Here is a 19510-nt window from a genome sequence, read left to right on the forward strand (position 1 = left end):
TGCATTAGCAAACTTAGTGCACTCATCTATCGTTTAGACCTAAGTGCTCCTTTTGACTCCATTTTTGTAAAATCACAAAATCCATACCTTTTTATCACTTTCATGTTTTTTTTTTAATTATTTTTAAATCGATAACGGTTTTTATAACATATGAAGAAAAGATAATCTTTTTTTAACGGCCAACATGTTATATTATAAATAAACTAGTAAGGCACTAGCAACCGTTACAATGCTAGCATATGCTAGCCACCCATAGTGACGGAATCAGAACTTTTTAACCAACAGAGTGTTTACTTTATCGTTTGAGCAACTATATTAGTCATTGTTTACACCAGGGCGGAAGTTGTATCGTCTCAACACTAGATGATTACATGATTATCACCGACACAACACGCATACTAAGTTTGCATACTAAGTTTGTTGCATTCGTCGTTAGAAGAAAATAAAAACATTCACTTTCATATCAAGCACTTATTATGTGACGGTACAGTTACATAAAAAAATATCTAACGCTTCTGATTACGACCTTAAGGTAAATATCAATGTAACGATAAACGACATATATATCACGTTTAAAAATCTATCAAATGTACTATTTGTACTTGTCTAGTTTCAATTCTCAAACCGTCTCGACACTCTGGGTAGAACGAACTTGAGCCCAACGGGCTTTTAGATCCAACCCAACGAACTTTAGCCCAACGGGCTTTTAGATCCAACTACTTTGCATTGACACGTCAGCAATTAGAATATCATTATGGATGGTTTACATCCTACACAAAGTGATAAACTATTCATATGCACTTCTTCTACTATGTTAAAACTTAAAACCACATTTCGCGCATTCGTGAATTAACAGGATACCGATTCTATGACTTCTTACCAGAACAAGATGCCGTCTTTGACGGCCCAACTGCACTTGGGTCAGGCGACCCGCTAGACCCATTTTTCTTACTCGAGTTACTCTTCAATGACAGGCTCTTTTTAACACGGTTACGGCTAAGTAACAGCATGGTGTTCTTAGACGGTGCGGTTAGAGCCCCTTCAACACAATTACCCGCCTGGGTGCATCCCCATGGTCTAGATGGTCCGTCTTCGCGAAACGGTTTAAGTTTCGGAAACCCGTTTTTCAGTTTCGAACAAACCCGTTGCTCGGGAGACGTAATTTCCTCATCGGATTTGCCACATATGGGACAAAGAGGGTCGTTTTTACGGGTTTTGGGTGTTGTTTGGTCTAAACATTCGGCATGGAAGACGTGGCGGCACGGAAGAACTCCGGTGACCGGAAAGTCTCCGCTTTTAACGATCCGGTGAGAGCTATATGGTGATCGTTGGGAGAGAAACCTTTCACATAGACCACATTTGTAAACATACAATTGGTTAATGGATGGTCGGTTAAGCGAATCAGGTTCGATCGGTTCGGAAACGTCAGTAAAATCAAGATCATAACTAGCCATGCTGAACCGATGTTCGTGACATACGGTCGCGTTTTCTTTTGGCGGAAAAGTCAACGGGTGGACCGGTTTAGACATGAAGCAACGCCGTGTTGTAAAGTTTCGGTGCGATGATTGTGATTTGGCTATTGGTTCGTAATCGCTACCGTCGGAAAGAGAAGAAACTGAAGGTCGGCTATCCTGAGGGGCTGAAAATGAAATTCCCTGAAGACCGAATTGTGTTACGAAAACCGCATAAATGTAAATGATAATATTTAATATAGTAATGTACCTCGATGATTGGTGAGACGGATATAGACCCTAAAACTGCAAAAATAAATAAACGGTAAAATAAAACATATTAGTTATGCAGAAATAAAGAGATATCGAATCGTATAAGATGTTCTTTCGATAAAACAACACACGAAAATATGGTTGAAGAATATATGCCATGTAAAAAGGTGAGGATGGGAGGAATTTAAAGGAAAAAAAACAGGTGGAGAATAACGTGAACTCGAAAAAAAAATTTAATAAGAAGAATAATAAAATAATAGTAACATGTTCGTGTTCGATTGTCAAGGAAATATATGTGTTCATGAACTGTTCATGAACACTTACCGAACGAGATTTTATGTCTGTGTTCGTTCGTTAGGGAAATGAACGTGTTCGTGTTCGTTTGTGTCTGTTTGTTAATTTTAGGTAACGAACACAAACGAACGTTCATGAACACAAAGTAATATTCATGAACACAAATGGAAACCAATGAACACAAACAGGTGTTCATGAACAAAATATATAATACACTGATACTTATTAAATATTTTATTTGTCGTAATTTTGCAGTATTTAAATAAAAAGATAAAAATTAAAAAAATGCAAAACACTAATGAGCTATAGAACACAAACGAAAACGTTACCGAATGTTCATGAAAATAAATGTACGAACGTGACCTTTGTTCATGTTCGTTCATTTAACAGCAAACAAAATATTTTGTTCGTGTTGGTTCATCTATTAAATGAACGAACACAAACAAACTTCCCGCCGAACGGTTCACGAATTTTTCGCTGAATGTTCGGTTCATTTGCAGCCCTAAAACTAAGGTTGGGGTCAAAACTCAAAACAGGCAGTTATGGATACAAGCTAAGTTGGGTTGACCCAAAACAAGTTTCATCCAAAGCTTCAGCTTACAGTGAATAAAAAAACTACCTCTCGTAGACGAATTTCCGAATTCTTCAACACCGATTTCTCGAATTGCGGGAGGGGTCCACTGCTGAGCTGGAGAAAAGTCAGACGGGCTACTAATATACAGCCCAACTCCATCAGAAACCGAATGTTGATGATTAGGAACATAACCACCTCTTAACCAGCTTCTAGTTTCTCTACTATTCGACGACGTAGAAGATCCGTACAACTGACTACCCTCTTGAGAACCGAACGATTGACCTTCCGAATGATACCTCATATCCCATCTCGGTGGTGGAGGCGAGAAGCTTGTGTTGGTTCTCCAGTACGGCTCGTGTGGGCCCATGGACCAGTCAACGCTAGCTGCGTTTGACCCATGTGGCCTTGCAGCCACACAACACAGCGACCCCGTTTTAGCTATCGTTTGGAATAATACTAGATAAAGATTGTTCTTCTTTCACGGCTTTCTTGAATCTTTAACTATCTCACTAAACTTGATCATACAAACTTAAGCCTTTTCAACGCATACCACACATATCTTCAAGACTTCAACGGGCGTACTACGGTTTTTACGCATGTAAGCAGACTTCAAACAGAAACAGTTAAAGAAAACATAAAACTTTAAGCAAAGTTGAAGGAAAACTTTAATCATGAATAAGCTAACTATTTTGTAACCAAACTAAAGTATGGCTTTTATATCTAGTACTATCTGTTTGAGCATAAAAATGATATGCACAACAATCAAAACAAAAGCAATCATTAAAAAAAATTAAAAAAAAAAATTTAAAGAAAAAAAAAATGCAAATTTCAAACTCAATACGATTACAAACTAATGGCAGGTAGACGAGCAACAAGCTACGCCGCTACCCCTTTCTGAATAGCAAACCCTACCCAGCTAAACACAAAATTCTCCCTTAACATGTGCGGTGTTACTGCTTACCACATGTTGAACCCGCTTTAGGAACCGCACCGCATCAGGGGCGAGAGCGCCAAATGTATCGAAAGCGAACGGGACGAACACGTGCTGATTCTCGATGCAAGCTTTTTCGTGTTTAGCTACTTTGCCCGCCCTCTGTCTTGGTTGAAGTTCATTTCAGTTTAAAGACGAAAACTTTGACCACTTTTTGGCCCCTTTTTTGCTTTTCCAACAGAAATTGTAACTAAAAAATTAAAAATTTGAAAAACATACACTGTTCACCAACTCAATCAATTGACAGAACAGAGGTTAATTACGGATTAAACTAAACTAAGTACAGAATTGAAAATTGAAACGAAAACGATGAAGTTGAGATTCTGCAATGGTAGAATGACTGATGTGGATTATTATGTTTAGGTGTTAAGAATGGTTGAAAGATGAAGAATGATAAAGTAATGATTAGTGAGTGTACTTACGGTGATGATTATCGAGTTTGGAAGATGAATTGATGGAATGTTGTTGAAATTCAGAAACCCTAATTTGACGGAGAAAGTGGCACTGTTTCTCAATTGCCCCCTTTTTTTTCCTCTTTTCTTCTGTCTCTACCTACCTTTTCACTTTTCTTCTTTCTACTTGATAAATATCCTTCATTTTCGGAGATTGGATTTAAATAATCTAAACGGGTTCTTTTTAAAGGTGGACTATTATACAAATAAAATGAAAAGATTAGGACTGCTGTCGAGAATAAACTCAGTTAGGATTATTATTAGACAAAAACAACGGGTTCGAATTTTTTAAATCCAATTTGCAAAATTCGTTATTTTTAATTGTATATTCAATAATATTACTTTACTGTATTAATGGTCATATGAAGTGCACTATTATCACTTGTTATTAGTTTATTTTCTACTAGGTTAGAACCCCGTGTATTACATGGGTTAAATAAATAAAATTTTATATACCAAATAATAAAAAAATATATCTTTAAAAATCTCGTTTATTACACGGGTTGAATAAATGCAATTTTATATATCAAATAATAAAACAATATATAGTTAAAAATCTCGTTTATTACATTGGTTGAATAAATGTAATTTTATATATTAAATAATAAAAAAGTTATATTTTGAAGAACCCCGTGTATTGTACGGGTTGACTAAATTTAATTTTATATATTAAATAATAAAAAAGTTACATTTTTAAGAACCTCGTCGAGCTGAGGAGCGAGACTAAGTTCGACTGTTAGGGAGACTAAAGCGGGAGGCTGTGTTATACGGGTTGAACACATGTAATTTTATATACCAAACAATAAAAAGTTATATCTTTATAAATCTTATGTATTATATGTGTTGAATAAATCTAATTTTATATACTACATAATAAAAAAATTATATTTTTAAAACCCTGAGTATTACACGAGTTGTATAAATGTACTTTTGTATAGTAAAAAATAAAAATGCTATCTCTTTAAAAAAACTCGTTTATTACACGGGTTGAATGAATCTAATAAAAATTTATATCTTAAAAAAAACTAACGGATATACTCGATATACGATGGATGGGGTGATTGGGGTGATTGTTTTTATAAATGTCACGTAAACATAGTGATTACCGTATTTGAGTTGAGAATTGAACACGAAAATATAAATATAGAACCAATAACACACCTTTTAAACATCTTTGAAACAGGTTCTACTCTTAACTATTTTAGTTTAATAAAATAAATAAATCATTTAAATTAACTGAGTTAGGGCTAAAGAACATAACTTGCAAGGGTTTGCAAACATCGAGTACGTTTTCTGTAATTATTGAAGACAACGGACACAGTTTGCAATAAGTGACATACATAAAGGACGATTTTTGTAATTTACTCTATTTTAAAATATTATATATATTATCTCCTATATGAATTGTTTAAATTTATATTAAATTTAATTGTATAATTATCTTTTAATTGATATTAATTATCTATAAAAATAGATGGCTTCAATGAATGACACGTGTCCAAAACTTGGTTTCTTTTATTATAGTAGATAGATTTAATGAGGTTTTATGTAGGGGTGTAAATTAGAGATGAGTTCGGTACAGCTATCGAAAATCATCAAAGTTGGGTACCGGTACCGAAAATATTTGGTACGGTAGTGGTATCGGTATGGTACCGATGTTTGAAGGTAAATTTCGGTAAAATACCGCTATCTTGCCGAACCGAAAGTACTGGTGCCGAAAACGCTAAAAAGTGGGTACCGATTCGCTAACAAAAAATTGGTACGGGAAATTCGGTACCCATGCTAAGTACCAAATGCTAATCCATAGTGTAAATGAATCGAGCCAAACTCGACTCGTTTAGCTTACATGATTGAAATCTCGAGTTTGGCTCATTTCAAGTTATATTTTTATAGCTTGAGCTCGATTCATGAGCAATTTTTCAAGTTTGCACTCGACTCATGAACAGCAACCCTAACTCTCTACCAATACATCCCATCTTGCAAATGAGCTACCAAAATGAAACCCAAGACTAAGTTAACATAAATTACAAAATAAATGACACAAATTTCATAAAGTTTTACGTTAACGAACAAACGAAATCCAAGTTCTGCATAAAATATATACAAAGTTATAATTTATGAAGAAAACCATAAATAAAAAATTGAGTGCTAATATGTTAGAGTTTCTGCCTTTTGATAAGAAGAACAGGGTTCAATACTTTAATATCTTGCATACAGTGAAGATTATGATGGATTGATGTAATTTAGAGTAGGATTAATGTAACATTTGGTATTAAGGTAATGGAGGATTTAAGCTAGACTTTGTACGAGGCTGTCAGTTCGATTTCTAAGCCCACCTGAGTTTTATCACACCTATTATTACACTAGAAAGTTATGCCTTTGTGACGGTTTCCTCGGGTGAACGCCCAAACCAAACTTTGAAGTTAAAGAATGAGGCAACGAGACTCTCTAATATAAGGAGTGCGGTGAACAGACATAAGGTGTCTGTTAAAAAAAACAAAAAAATATAGTTTGATAATATTATTTAGGGCGCGTGTAATAAGCAAAGTGAAGTAAATAATATCGGCTAACGGTGCCGGTAACGTCTAAACCCCACTCACCACAATTTATCCCATATCTTCTTCTTCTTCAGCTCCCTTCAAACCCTAAAGTAAGATTCACCATAATTCTCCTTTAAATTCTCCCTTTTTTTATACAATTTACTCATTATATCACTGCAATTCAACTTCCAAATCTCATATAATCATAATTACAAACTTCAATTCATCCATTTATCCTCTATACGCTTACAATTTCATATTCATAATTTCATATCCATTTATCTTCAATTTCTATTGAAAATTTGAGGTTTGGTTCGCAATCTGAGTGTTATATTGGTGAACAGAACAATTGAATTGAATTGAATTGAATCATTCATACACTCACTTCGTGATATGCACTTTGAGGTGAAATTAGGGTTTTTTTGGTGTGTGATTTATTGATTTTGTAGTTTGACGCCAGTAATTTTGTTAATTTGATGTTATAGTGTAGGAATATGATTGATGAATGCTTGAATTTAAGTTATTAGATGCAATTTCATTCCATTTTGAGATGAAATTTTGACCTAATTTCAGAACTTTGATGTTATAGTGTATGTATATGATTGATGAATGTAGGGCTGCATTTGAACCGAACGTTCGTGAACCGTGCGGCGGGACGTGCGTTTGTGTTCGTTTGTTTGATAAATGAATGAACACGAACACAAAGTTTTGTTTGTTTAGTTAAATGAACGAGCATGAACAGAGGCGGTGTTGGTTCATTTATGTTCGTGAACGTTCGGTAACATGTTCATGTATGATAGTTAATTAGGGCTTTTAATTATCATATTTTATATAAGTAGTTCAAAATTCCAGTTATACATCATTTGATAAGATATTTAATACATATCTAGTGTATTGTATATTACATACCTTATTTGAAATTTAATATACGTTCATTTGTGTTCGTTCCTATTCATGAACGTTTGTTTGTGTTTGTTACCTAAAATTAACGAACGAACATGAACACGTTCATTCCTTAGTGAACAAAAAATCTTATTTCGGTAAGTGTTCATGAACAGTGAACACATTTATTTCCTTAACGAACACGAACAACGCCTTGTTCGCGTTCGTTTGGTTAGTTTGCAGCCCTAGATGAAATGATGAATGCTTGAATTTAAGTTATTAGATGCACTTTCATTTCATTTTTTGAGATAAAATTTTGACCTAATTTCAGACGGTTGATGTTATAGCGTATGAATATGATTGATGAATGCTTGAATTCATGTTATTAGATACATTTTCACTTCATTTTTCAGATGAATATTTGACCTAATTTCAGACCTTTGATTGAGAGTGAGTCCTCATGTCTGGCCAGAAAAATGATTACGGGAAAAGATCTCATTATCAATCCGATAATCCTCTTAACGGTGGAGGTAAAAGAAGAAATCCCGAAGATGAACGAGAATCAAACGCTATAGGACCTGAAGATACTGTTTACCGTTATCTATGCCCTAATAAGAAAATCGGAAGCATTATAGGAAGAGGTGGTGATATCGTGAAGCAGTTAAGGTCCGAAACTCAAGCCAAGATTAGAATTAACGACACGGTTCTCGGGTGTGAGGAGCGTGTAGTGATAATTTATAGTTCGAGTGAGGAAACCAATAGGTTTGGAGAGAATGATGATCTTGTTGCACCTGCGCTTGATGCTTTGTTTAAGGTTCATGATAGAATTATTGCTGAAGAACCGGTTGATGACCAGTTTGATGAATTTCAAATAGTTACTGTTAGATTGTTGGTTCCTGCTGATCAGATCGGTTGTGTGATTGGAAAAGGCGGGCAAGTTGTTCAGAACATACGCAATGAAACACGCGCTCAGATTAAGATTTTGGGTGATGATCATTTGCCACGTTGTGCATTAACTTCTGATGAGCTTCTCCAGGTATTAATTAATTAACTATATTACAATTCTCAACTTTTGCGAATAGTAGTTTGACTTCTTTTTTTTTTTTTTGTCATTTTTGTGTTTTTTGAATTTTTGTATACCTTTTTAGGTTTTAACCCCTCAACTTTTAGCATTGGGACTCTTGGTTTTAAAAAGTGATATGCGCACAAAAGCGACGGGGTCTAAAATTGAGGCACGAAGCGCAAAGCGCAAAAGCGGTGGGCTTTTCGTACCTGAGGCGCAAGGTGTTTATATAATTTTTTTATATATCCCATACATATCCCTTAGGTTTTAACTTCCTTTAACCTTTAACTCTTGGTTTTAACATAAATAAGGCTTTTATACCATTTTACTTACATGTACAAGTAAAAAAACCCAAGGTACAACTTTTTTCTGTAGAAAAACGCCTCAGATACATGAAGCGCGCGCCTCAAGCCAAAAAGCCCCCCAAAAAACCCAAAAATGTGCGCCTTTTGGGCGCTTCTTGTAATTACACAAGGCGCTGAGCGAAAAAGCCCCAGAAGCATCGCCTTAGTGCGCCTCGCGCCTCAGGCGCGTTTTTTAAAACCAAGTTGGGACTTATACCCCTTAACTTTTTTAAAGACTTCGTAATCGAGTTTTACATGTTTATTTTTATGTACGTGTTGGTATAGATTTAAGTTGATTTACAAAGTAAATTTTTCCCTGAAATGAGTCGGGTCAAATATAATATGTTCTTATGCTTATTATTATGTACGTTTTCAGTTGGTCTACATTTTGACGTAACTTTCAGTTTTTTTCGGAAATAAGTTGGGTCAAATATAATACGTTTTCACTACATTCAAGCACTTTACGTTTTGACACCGCCGGAACGTGCGGTATCGTTCTTTAACTTGAAAGACACTATTTTCTTACGTGCTTATTTTTATGCACGTGTCGGTATAAATTCAAGTTGGTTTACGTTTCGACATAATTTTTCTTCGGAATTATGTCTGGTCAAATATAATACATTTTCGTGCTTATTTTTATGTACGTTTTGACGTACTTTTATTCGGAAAACCAGTAGGGTCAAATATAATACGTTTTCATTAGATGATATAAATTCGGTACGATATTTTGTACCCACTTTTCTAAATCTTTTAACTTTTTTTTTTTGGTTTGATAAAAAAATTATATCAAACTATTTAAATCTAACTAGTCTGTACTCTGTAATATGACATCTATACTTCATTTAACTAAATACTTTCTTATCAATTTGTAAGCCTTTATGTTTCTAAATATGTTAACTACAAATAGGAAGTGAATTTATCCTTTGAACCTTTTTTTCACATTGAAATTTTATCAAAAAATAGGCCCGCCGCCCGCCTCGGAGTGCGGGTATAACCCGCTAGTTATAATATATGAAGTATAATCTTCGGTTGCAAATCACTTGTTAGTTGTTAATTACTTGATTTACTGTAATTTATCGGTGGTTAATGATTTAATAGATAAGTGGTGATGCAATAGTGGTTAGAAAAGCCCTGTTTCAATTAGCGTGTCGGCTTCACGATAATCCATCGCGATCCCAACACCAACTTTTGTCATCCTCATCCAATCTTTACAAAACCAGCGGTGGTTACGCGGGCTTCGCGGTGCCCAATTCTGCTCTAACGGGCCCTGCACAGGAATTCTCGCTTCGGTTAGTTTGTCCAACTGAAAACATCGGGAGTGTGATTGGTAAAGGCGGCGTAATCATCAAACAAATCCGGCAAGAATCTGGTGCGATGATTAAAGTTGACAGCTCAGCATCCGAGGGTGATGATTGTCTGATAACGGTATCTGCGAAAGAGGCGTTTCAAGAACCGTCGCCGACAATTGATGCGGTTTTGCGATTGCAGCCACGGTGCAGTGAAAAAACCGAAAGGGAGCCGGGTGATGCTGTGTTCACGACCCGATTGTTGGTACCGGCTTCGCGAATCGGTTGTTTGATTGGTAAAGGTGGTGCGATTATTTCCGAAATGAGAAGTTTAACTAGAGCAAGTATTCGTATTTTAAGTAAAGAAAATCTTCCCAAAGTTGCATCTGAAGATGAAGAGATGGTTCAGGTATATATATAATATTATTATGGGTTAACTGCCATTTTCGTCTTTGTGGTTTGTCCAATTATGCAAGTTCAGGCCAAATTTCAAATTTGTACCATTTTCGTCCCTGACATTCGTGAAACATGAACAGGACAGTTCCGTTAAAAAAACTAACGTCTGTTAAAACCTACTGTCTAATGAAGGGTGAAACTGTCATTTTCCTTTTTTTATTCCCCCCTTTTCTAAACCCTATTAATAGGGTTTAAGAAAATTAAAAAAAGAAAATGACATTATTACCCTTCATTAAAACGGCAGGTTTTAATAGACGTTAAGTTTTTGGACGGAACTGTCATGTTACAAGAATGTCAGGGACGGCGGAAATGGTACAAATTTGAAATTTGGCATGGACTGGCGTAATTGGATAAACCACAGGGACGAAAATGACAGCTAACTCATATAATAATATTATGAGTAAATTACAAAAATCGTCCTTTATGTTGATTACAGATTGCAAACTATATCCTTTACCTTCAAAAAACATACTCGATGTTTGCAAACCCTTGCACGTTACATCCTTTGACCCTAGCTCAGTTAGTTTTCATGGTTAAATCTGACCAAATGGACCCCACATAATTGTTTTATTTATTAATTTTTATGATTATTTATTTTAGTATTTAGGGTAAAATGACCAAAATACCCTCATGTGGGTTCACTTGGTCAGATTTAATCATGAAAACTAACTGAGTTAGGGCTAAAGGACATGATGTGCAAGGTTTTGTAAACATCGAGTACGTTTTTAGTAATTTTTGAAGATAAAAGGACATAGTTTGCAATCTGGTGTCCAACATAAAAGACGATTCTTGTAATTTACTCTAATATTATGAATTATTAACGTTTAAGTTTGAATATGTTGGTTATGGCTTGTTAAATGTGGTCTAATGTAATGTTTGGTAGATTACCGGAGATATCAATGTGGTGAGCAGTGCTCTGCTGCAAGTGACGACGCGGTTAAGAGCTAATATATTCGAGACCAGCGGATACGCATCCTCGTCTGGGAGATACGATTCAGAGTTTGACGGTTATGGTAGTTATGGTGGTTCGCAGGTAATGATATAAATCACATAACGTGATGTAAGTTATAAACTTTTATAAGCGTACTTTCTGTTGTCTATATATAGAATCTCCGGGGTAACCCTTTACCAAAAAAAAAACGTACTTTCTGTTGAAACTGTGATTACAAATTATGTGTTTACAGATCGGTGGAAGTGGTTACGGAGCGTATGGCGCGTACACCGGGCGTATGAAGCCATAATCGTTCGATTTAAAAAGATGTTTAAATTATGTATGTTTTTTGTCTAAATTTTTCAGAGAACAGCAATCGCGGTTTTTTTTTCACTTCATCGGATATCTGTCTGTTTTGTGTATTATAAATGTACCACCTTTGTCCCATGAAAGGTATAGCTAGTTTAGGAATGGTAATTTGTCTTTATAAACACTTCAAAGCCAGTTTTATTAATGTATGTGAGCATGGTTATTGTAATATTTGGTAATAGAGGAATGGTATTTCTGTAACATGACCCAAATCTAATACAAATATTATTACATTTTGAGATAGTGTAACATGAATGGATCATGTTTGGGTTGACCTAACTAGTTAATAAAATTCGTGTTAAGGTTATACTAAAATTAATGATGGTTGGTCTGACATGCATAGGTTATGTTTGGGTTGACTTGAATAAGACGTTTAGACCATGCGTGATGGGCATTATAGGGGCGTGAGGAGTATTTATTACACCTCCAACACCACCCCCGTGGATGTTATAGGGGAATGAAGGGATCAGAGCGTTTCTAGTATAATGCCAGGAGAAAAAAATGGAAAGTAATGACTGAAACGGCATTAAGGGCGTTAACCATTACACATTTTTTGAAGGGGTGTTATGACGCCGACGTGATGGAAAATACCCCTTAGGAGATATTAACCATTACAGATGGTCTTAGTAGACTGTTCATGTTAACGTTATACCAAATTTGAAAAGGTTAAGATTCAACCCAAGGTCGGTCTTAACCTGACTTGTCCGTTTATTAAGTGGGTCATGTTAAGGTTATACTAAATTAAAGAGGTAAAACCTTTTAACTCTCAAATTAAAAACAAGAGTTAAAAGATTTATAATTTATAAGCTCAACCTCATTTATAACTATCACACACAATGCATATAAAACTACAATCGAGTCGGGGGTCTCACGGGAAGCAGTCTCTCTATTCCTACGGGGTAGATGTAAGGCTGTCTACATCTACCTTCCTCAGACCCTACCTTAGCTTTGCTATTGGTGAGATTTACTGAGTATGATGATGACAGACAATGCATATAACACGGTTAAACAAGTAACACAAGTACTTTATTATTACCCAATAGTAAAACTTTCAAAGATGCAACAATATGCCTTATGGTAATAATGAACAAGACCCATGGTCCCAAAGTACCACATGCAGTAATGTTATTCATCATAAGATCAATCCTTGAAATAAACCAAATCACTGAGAAGGGTTTGTTTCTTGATCTTTTGAAAGATCTTTTTCATCATTTTCCATGTCAGCATTACCTTCCATGTCAGCATTACCACCATCCACTGTAGATAAACAAAATACACACCAAAAGATTAGAAATTTGTTTGAAAAAATTTAAACTTTTTATTTTTTTTTAATTTTGAAAGATATACCTTCTCCTTCACCTGCTGGCGCGTAAGCTGAGCGCCTTGAACGCGATTGTTGTTGTGGTGTTGGCTGATTAATGAAAAAATGTTCATAAGTGTTTCATCTATGCATAGGAACCAAGTGTCGTTTGGGTCGGTGTTATCGACATATTTTGACGGTATTTTGTGAACAGTTTAAATACATAATTTCATCATATGCAAATGAAGAAAGTATAGAATACCTGTAATTTAGGGCGGAGCGCCTCTAATGGTCCTTTACTCTTCTGGGATCCTTGCTTTTGTGCAATAAATAACCATGTTTAGTATTAACAAGCACACATCGTAATTGTTAAGGCGAATAGCGACAGATAGCGATAAGATACCTATATGCTAGGTATGTAGCATAGTGCCGGGGGGGGGGGGGTCGGACTTTTCGCTCAGTAGTGTTATGTATATAGCTTCCGTATAGAAATTTTTTGGTATATACGTTTTCGAGCCCCCGGTTCTATAGAATTTTTTGGGTATATACATTCCCCCCCCCCCCCCCCCCCCGGGTCGGAAATGTCAAGCTTCGCCACTGGTATAGTGAATAGCGATAAATAGCGGGCACTATTTTATAAATAGCGATACACGAGAAAAAAAAATTAAAATTTTTTTATACGTATATTATATCAAAATACTTTGTATATACGCTATTTTACATGTGTATTTAACAAAAACCTAAAATCCAACTATTTTATAGCTATATTTAATTGATATTTATATTAAAAAAAATTAAAGGTCGCTACCATCGCTATCTATCGCTACAAGGGCTATAGCGAGACTAGACCTATATGGCTATACGGTACACTATTCACTATAGCGAGCGTAGCGATTGCTATTGACAAGTACGGCGCACATAAAAACTTCAATCTCTTTAAACCATGAAAATCTTCCATTTATAGTGTCGTTCATGATCTTATTATGATAACGAATCTTCAAGATCTAATTGGTAACTTGGTATCTAACTTTCTATATAAATTAGGTTCCGTATGCAATAAATCATAACGATATATACATTTAGAGTGTACATATCAACTAATTACCTTTCCCAGTGCCCAATCAGCCGAATCAAAAAACGCTCGATCATGGTCCTGTGCAAGATTGGCGAAAAGGGTGTCAAAACATAATCTATATGACCCGTTTTTCTTCACGATACAAATAAACACAAAAAATGCAAACTTTTTACCTTTGAGATCAACGGGTTTTTCTTCGGTAACAACCCTCCATACTTTTTCTTGATTACAGCTTCCTATACACACAACATAGTTATTAAAGGCGCTAAGCACACTCAAGGCGCATAGGCCTTGCCTGGGGCCTAGGCGCAAAGCGCAAAAAAAGCGAGGGCCTGAGAAAAATTAAGCGCATAATGAAAAAAAGTTAAAAATATATTATGTATTAGAAAAAGAATACTATTCTTCAAATAAAATAAACAAAAGCTATTATATAAAACTATATATCATCTATTTAGAACCAAAAGTTCTAAAAATATTAGTGTATTAGTGTAGAAAAGTAGTTTTCCTTAGATAAAAGTAGAAATCTGGCTAGAATCTTGTCGAATTTAGAAAATTTGGCCGGAAACTATCCGGAATGTAGGAATCTCGCCGGAATGTGCGCCTGAACCATCACCTGGAGATTAAAGCGCAAATTCCTTGACTTAAAGCGCAACTGCCTTGCCTCGCCTGAAAAACGGGCCTAGGCGCAAGAGGCGATGGCTTTTAACAACTATGACACATAACACATCAAGAAAGTATAACATCGTTGCTAATCTTAAAACTATATTCGACAAATGCTAAAATATAGTAATGTTCAAGTGTTATGTATACCTCTTGCTCCTTTGAGGGCATCGGGTTGCCATCATTTGTTTCCGACATTAGGATCTTATCGAGTTTGACCAACACCTATAAGGAACACAAACCTTTAGCATTGATTAATAGTAAAGAATACGAAATTACGATATCAACTTGATTGCGAGTTTATATATAAACACAAGCAAGATCTACCAAATTTGTGAATATAGATACAAGAGTGATGCATATATCACATAATCTGTCATTTTGACCATATAATGGATGGATCTCGGCAAAAAAGGAAGCTCCGGTGAACTTCTTGACCGATCCGTTAGAAGGGAGATCTACCCTACGGCCCACTGACATTCTTGTTTTTGGATGGGAGGGAGGGAAACACGCGTGTGTCGATTTGACAGGTGTGTCCCCCCTCATTGGGCTAAGGGACCACGGGTTTGTGGTAGGACAGGCGATAACCAAGGCAGAGGCGGGCAAAGTAGCTAAACACGAAAAAGCTTGCATCGAGAATCAGCACGTGTTCGTCCCTTTTGCTTTTGATACCTTTGGCGCTCTCACCCCTGACGCGGTGTGGTTCCTAAAGCGGGTTCAACAGGTGGTAAACAGTAACACCGCACATGTTAAGGGGCAGAATTTTGTGTTTAGCAGGGTAGGGTTTGCTATTCAGAAGGAGGTAGCGGCGCAGCTTGTTGCTCGCCTACCTACCATTAGTTTGTAATCGTATTGAGCTTGTTCCTAGTTTTTCATATATATATATGGATGGATCAACTGGATCATATTGCACATAAACTGGCAGATCTAGATATAATCCAAAACTTTATGCAAATTTGAAGATGAATATTAACATAAATTTGAACACCCAGAAAAAATAATCAAACAGAGATTCCAAAGTTTGAATCTTTAAGTGAATTTAGTTACTAATAATTCAAGAAATGAAGACCCCACATCATTGATTGCAGAGATTAAACAAGTATAGTCATAATTGCTTCACTAACTTAATAAAGATTAAAACAAAACCTAATTCAACTACATGGGTAAGAACTGTAGTGAAATTAACTATGACCCAAACAAGAAATCTTGAAAAAGAGTTGATTTGAAGATCAAGATTTGATTTTTTTTTACCTGAATCGATGGGATGAAGGAACTTCGCAAAGGGAAATCAAGATTTTTTTTTTCTTTTCTGTCTTTTTTAAAGATAAATCAAGATTTCAGACAAGGTTTTTTTTTCTGTTTTTTTTTTTTTAAGGTTTTCATTCCCAAGAAGAAAAGATAAAAAAATATTAAATTTTAGTCTTTTTTTTTTTAACGCTGACTTTCTTTTTGAGTGATTGTCACACCGCCTAATCGGCGGTCCTAGCCAAGTCTGCCCAGACTTACGATGTCTTAACCGGGCCCGCGCTGGGTTGGCCAGACTTGGTTACGGCGTTCACCCGGAAACTGTACTGTCATTTTCGTCCCTATGATTTGGTGAAAATGCTATTTCATTCAAAAAAAAATTACGTCAATTCCGTCCTTAGCATTTTTGAAACGTGCCACTTCAGTCCAAAAAGGTAACGCGCTGTTAAAAACGTTGAGGACAGAACTGGCGCAAGGCGTTATCTTTTTGAATTGAAGTGACACGTTTCAAAAATGTTGAGAACAGAACTGACGTAATTTTTAATTTGACTGAAGTGACATTTTCAACTATACGGACGAAAATGACAGTTAACTCTAAATTTATGTTATTAATTAATTAATAAGTTATCTGTATCCATCGGAGTTGAGAATTTTGAGAGAATTTCTTTTTTTCTTTTGTTTAGCCCATCATTGGAATGGGCTATGTGCCCATAACATGTTTTGAATAATGTGAGGTCAAACCATAGTCAAACAAACATTGACAAATTTGTTACACAACAATCATGAAGTTTAGTTTAGTTTATACTTGTTTTTAGTTGTTTAATATTTATTCCAATTTGGATAAAAAAAATTATAAAAACCCATAAAGTGAAAGATAAAAAGAGTATTTTTTAAAAATCCAGCAAAAAAGTTCAAGAAATGGATGATTTGATGGAGTAGGAATTAGGAAGTTGGTACCCAAAGTTGAGCAGGTTAAGTTAGCTAACACACCATGTTTTAATAAATCTTATACCAACTCAACAATGCTTAATCATGTTGTATAAATTCTCACACTTTGCTTTATTTTTTCATCAAACTATTTCAATACCATCTTACAACATATCTAGTTAACCGGCTGCATAGGCTTGTTGAAAGTTTTCAAGAGTCGAAAACCGAAAATGGATAAGGCAGGACGGTTGGAAAAGGGTGATGCATCCAAGGTCCCGGTGCCCGTTGGAGCAAACAGAGGGATCTCGATCATTGATCTTATTTTGCGTCTTGTGGGTATCGCGGGTACTTTAAGTGCCGCCATTGCTATGGGAACCAATGAACAAACTCTACCGTTCTTCACTCGGTTTGTGCAGTTTAGCGCAGAATATGACGACTTTAGGTCTTTCAGGTTAGTTTTACCAAATAGTTTGTATCAAATTTAATTTAATGTATACATAAATATAACTTTAAAAGCATCCTTCTTTGGGTCAGGTTGTTTGTGGTTGTGAACGCGATTCTGGCTGCGTATTTTGTTCTCACTATTCCGTTATCCATCGTTCACATTATGAGGAGTGCGGCAAGAGGAAGCAGGATACTCTTGATTATCCTCGACACGGTAATAAAACATTTATCTTCAATGCATAATTGTTGTATCCAGTGGCGGAGCTAGCTCGAAAATTCAGGGGTATCCCAATTTTTTTCTGGGGGGATTAGAGGTATCTTTTGTATAAAAAGATAAAAATTTTACATTACGTAAACGAAGTTGAAGGGTATTTTTACACTACGAAAAGAGAGTTGAGGGGTAGCCCGGGCTACCCCTCCTTGTTCATTGGTTCCGCCACTGGTTGTATCCCTACCTTGTCTATGTTTTGTACTAGACTAAGGTAGGTACACCATGATACATGTTTTAAAATTGTGAAATATTTAAGTAAATTTAATTTAACATTTATCATTTTTTTAAAGATCATGCTAGCTCTTCTGACCGCTGGGGCATCTGCCGCCGCATCAATTGTTTATCTAGCTCACAACGGAAACAGTTCCACAAACTGGTTACCGGTGTGCCAACAATACGGGGACTTTTGTCAAATGGCATCCGGTTCCCTCATTGGGTCGTTTGGAGGAATCGTCATGCTTATATTAACAATATTGCTTGGTGCCATAGCGTTATCTCGACAAGCAAGACGTGTGCTTTGATTTCTTCCCAAATCTTATGATGTGGGTTACATTTGTGTGTAATTTTACCTTGTGTTTCAATCTCGTGTGACATATTTGGATGCATTGTAAGCAATTTAAACTTTCTTGTACTTTATGTTCATTTTACATCAAAAAACAAGATCATTTGACATCATTTATACATGGTACTAAGCTAGTACCGCCACAAGATCATCAAGCGATTTCAACGTCTTCTCGTAGTATAGATAAGATTCATACACCTTCGGCGTCCGAACATAATAATCAAACTGCAACACAAAAAATCACCACGTCACTAACATATTGATACATAGTCAGTGCGGAACCAGAACTTTTTAGTTGAAACTAATCTACTTCTACTTATTTTATATATAAAAATTCCACTAAGTCATGTTGACCGTGGTCAGCAAACCCTCTTAACCCCTGGTTACGCAACAAACTTATCTATAACATTTTAAATCATTATAGTTAATCAACAAAGTCATATGATTGGTACCTCAGACATGTTATCAACCAACTCATTAGCAGTTTTAACGTACGAACTTTTCTTGGATTCCGGTACCATCGACATCGCATTCTTCAAATCCTGCGAAAGATACGCCGCCTTTAATCTTATATAAAACAAGACATACCTCCATGACATTGTCTCCAACATGTTTCTAATGCTATGCAACCCCTCCCTCGTCTGGCGAATTCGAGCCACCGCATCTTCTGGTGACAACCCCGGCTCGAAAAACCGCTCCCTAATGAACGATCTGGTGCCCCAGTTTTCGGCTAATGCTACATCAGAATTAAGGGTTTTTAAACCTAATAGTGAGATGGAGGTGGCTATGATGAGTCTCCGGCGGGTGGGTTGGGTTTCATCATTGGATAATGTGGCTCGTATTGGTGGAATAGGGCGGCGATGACGGTGGTGGGAGGTGGTGATATGGAGGTGGAAGAAAGTGGTGTGGTTTGTAATGGTGGACATGGTTTTAGGATATGGTGGGAGATGAGTATGATGAAACACTTGGTAATGCATGAGTAGGGTTTTACGGGCAGGGTTGTGTTGCTGCCCGTTGTTTCAACATGGGCCTTTGCTTTTGATGACTTGGCATTCGTTATCTTCTTTAATCAATTTCATAGAGGACCTTGAGGTTTACTACTTTACTCATGTATTTTTAA

General features: G+C 36.0%; 5 protein-coding genes across 10 annotated transcripts; 2 read left to right on the forward strand and 3 right to left on the reverse strand.

Annotated features, from left to right (window-relative positions):
- Window positions 1-497: 497 nt before the first annotated feature.
- Window positions 498-4161, reverse strand: LOC110871845. 3 transcript variants are annotated; one of them, XM_035976383.1, is made up of 5 exons: window positions 4006-4148; window positions 3554-3685; window positions 2638-3199; window positions 1723-1757; window positions 498-1655 (listed from the first exon to the last, which is right to left on the reverse strand). In XM_035976383.1, the coding sequence occupies exons 3-5, from the start codon at window positions 2957-2959 to the stop codon at window positions 867-869; spliced, it is 1146 nt and encodes a 381-aa protein (XP_035832276.1). In that variant the 5' UTR covers window positions 2960-3199; window positions 3554-3685; window positions 4006-4148; the 3' UTR covers window positions 498-866. The 3 variants fall into 3 exon arrangements, with proteins under 3 accessions (XP_035832276.1, XP_035832275.1, XP_021976291.2); XM_035976382.1 differs by having other exon boundaries at window positions 3554-3773; XM_022120599.2 differs by lacking the exon at window positions 3554-3685 and having other exon boundaries at window positions 4006-4161.
- Window positions 4162-6576: 2415 nt separating this feature from the next.
- Window positions 6577-12142, forward strand: LOC110871843 (KH domain-containing protein HEN4). 4 transcript variants are annotated; one of them, XM_022120597.2, is made up of 5 exons: window positions 6577-6685; window positions 7894-8493; window positions 9963-10559; window positions 11490-11639; window positions 11791-12142. In XM_022120597.2, the coding sequence occupies exons 2-5, from the start codon at window positions 7918-7920 to the stop codon at window positions 11845-11847; spliced, it is 1380 nt and encodes a 459-aa protein (XP_021976289.1). In that variant the 5' UTR covers window positions 6577-6685; window positions 7894-7917; the 3' UTR covers window positions 11848-12142. The 4 variants fall into 4 exon arrangements, with proteins under 4 accessions (XP_021976289.1, XP_021976287.1, XP_021976288.1 ...); XM_022120595.2 differs by having other exon boundaries at window positions 6586-6685; window positions 7871-8493; XM_022120596.2 differs by lacking the exon at window positions 6577-6685 and adding an exon at window positions 6692-6980 and having other exon boundaries at window positions 7871-8493.
- Window positions 12143-12910: 768 nt separating this feature from the next.
- Window positions 12911-16321, reverse strand: LOC110871842. The gene is made up of 7 exons (XM_022120594.2): window positions 16193-16321; window positions 15092-15166; window positions 14455-14517; window positions 14312-14359; window positions 13469-13522; window positions 13254-13317; window positions 12911-13163 (listed from the first exon to the last, which is right to left on the reverse strand). The coding sequence occupies exons 2-7, from the start codon at window positions 15137-15139 to the stop codon at window positions 13069-13071; spliced, it is 372 nt and encodes a 123-aa protein (XP_021976286.1). The 5' UTR covers window positions 15140-15166; window positions 16193-16321; the 3' UTR covers window positions 12911-13068.
- A 952-nt stretch (window positions 16322-17273) lies between these two features.
- On the forward strand, window positions 17274-18500 carry LOC110871841 (casparian strip membrane protein 1). Its single transcript, XM_022120593.2, has 3 exons — window positions 17274-17564; window positions 17648-17771; window positions 18119-18500. The coding sequence occupies exons 1-3, from the start codon at window positions 17344-17346 to the stop codon at window positions 18347-18349; spliced, it is 576 nt and encodes a 191-aa protein (XP_021976285.1). The 5' UTR covers window positions 17274-17343; the 3' UTR covers window positions 18350-18500.
- Window positions 18430-19400, reverse strand: LOC110871840 (photosynthetic NDH subunit of lumenal location 2, chloroplastic). The gene is made up of 2 exons (XM_022120592.2): window positions 18843-19400; window positions 18430-18615 (listed from the first exon to the last, which is right to left on the reverse strand). The coding sequence occupies exons 1-2, from the start codon at window positions 19365-19367 to the stop codon at window positions 18517-18519; spliced, it is 624 nt and encodes a 207-aa protein (XP_021976284.1). The 5' UTR covers window positions 19368-19400; the 3' UTR covers window positions 18430-18516.
- Between the last annotated feature and the right edge of the window lie 110 nt (window positions 19401-19510).

Source organism: Helianthus annuus, chromosome 8 (assembly GCF_002127325.2).
Source record: "Helianthus annuus cultivar XRQ/B chromosome 8, HanXRQr2.0-SUNRISE, whole genome shotgun sequence".
Lineage (NCBI taxonomy): Eukaryota > Viridiplantae > Streptophyta > Magnoliopsida > Asterales > Asteraceae > Helianthus > Helianthus annuus.

Coding starts and splice junctions, on each gene's coding strand:
- LOC110871845 (XM_022120599.2), bottom strand. CDS start 2,959: ATGGGCCCACACGAGCCGTACTGGAGAACCAACACAAGCTTCTCGCCT. Junction 1,758..2,637: donor CGGAAATTCGTCTACGAGAG/GTAGTTTTTTTA, acceptor TTATTTTTGCAG/TTTTAGGGTCTATATCCGTC. Junction 1,656..1,722: donor CCGTCTCACCAATCATCGAG/GTACATTACTAT, acceptor TTCGGTCTTCAG/GGAATTTCATTTTCAGCCCC.
- LOC110871843 (XM_022120597.2), top strand. CDS start 7,918: ATGTCTGGCCAGAAAAATGATTACGGGAAAAGATCTCATTATCAATCC. Junction 10,560..11,489: donor AAGATGAAGAGATGGTTCAG/GTATATATATAA, acceptor AATGTTTGGTAG/ATTACCGGAGATATCAATGT. Junction 11,640..11,790: donor GTAGTTATGGTGGTTCGCAG/GTAATGATATAA, acceptor ATGTGTTTACAG/ATCGGTGGAAGTGGTTACGG.
- LOC110871842 (XM_022120594.2), bottom strand. CDS start 15,139: ATGTCGGAAACAAATGATGGCAACCCGATGCCCTCAAAGGAGCAAGAG. Junction 14,360..14,454: donor AAAACCCGTTGATCTCAAAG/GTAAAAAGTTTG, acceptor AATCTTGCACAG/GACCATGATCGAGCGTTTTT. Junction 13,164..13,253: donor GCCAGCAGGTGAAGGAGAAG/GTATATCTTTCA, acceptor GTTTATCTACAG/TGGATGGTGGTAATGCTGAC.
- LOC110871841 (XM_022120593.2), top strand. CDS start 17,344: ATGGATAAGGCAGGACGGTTGGAAAAGGGTGATGCATCCAAGGTCCCG. Junction 17,565..17,647: donor GACGACTTTAGGTCTTTCAG/GTTAGTTTTACC, acceptor TCTTTGGGTCAG/GTTGTTTGTGGTTGTGAACG. Junction 17,772..18,118: donor TCTTGATTATCCTCGACACG/GTAATAAAACAT, acceptor ATTTTTTTAAAG/ATCATGCTAGCTCTTCTGAC.
- LOC110871840 (XM_022120592.2), bottom strand. CDS start 19,367: ATGCATTACCAAGTGTTTCATCATACTCATCTCCCACCATATCCTAAA. Junction 18,616..18,842: donor TGGTTGATAACATGTCTGAG/GTACCAATCATA, acceptor TTTGTGTTGCAG/TTTGATTATTATGTTCGGAC.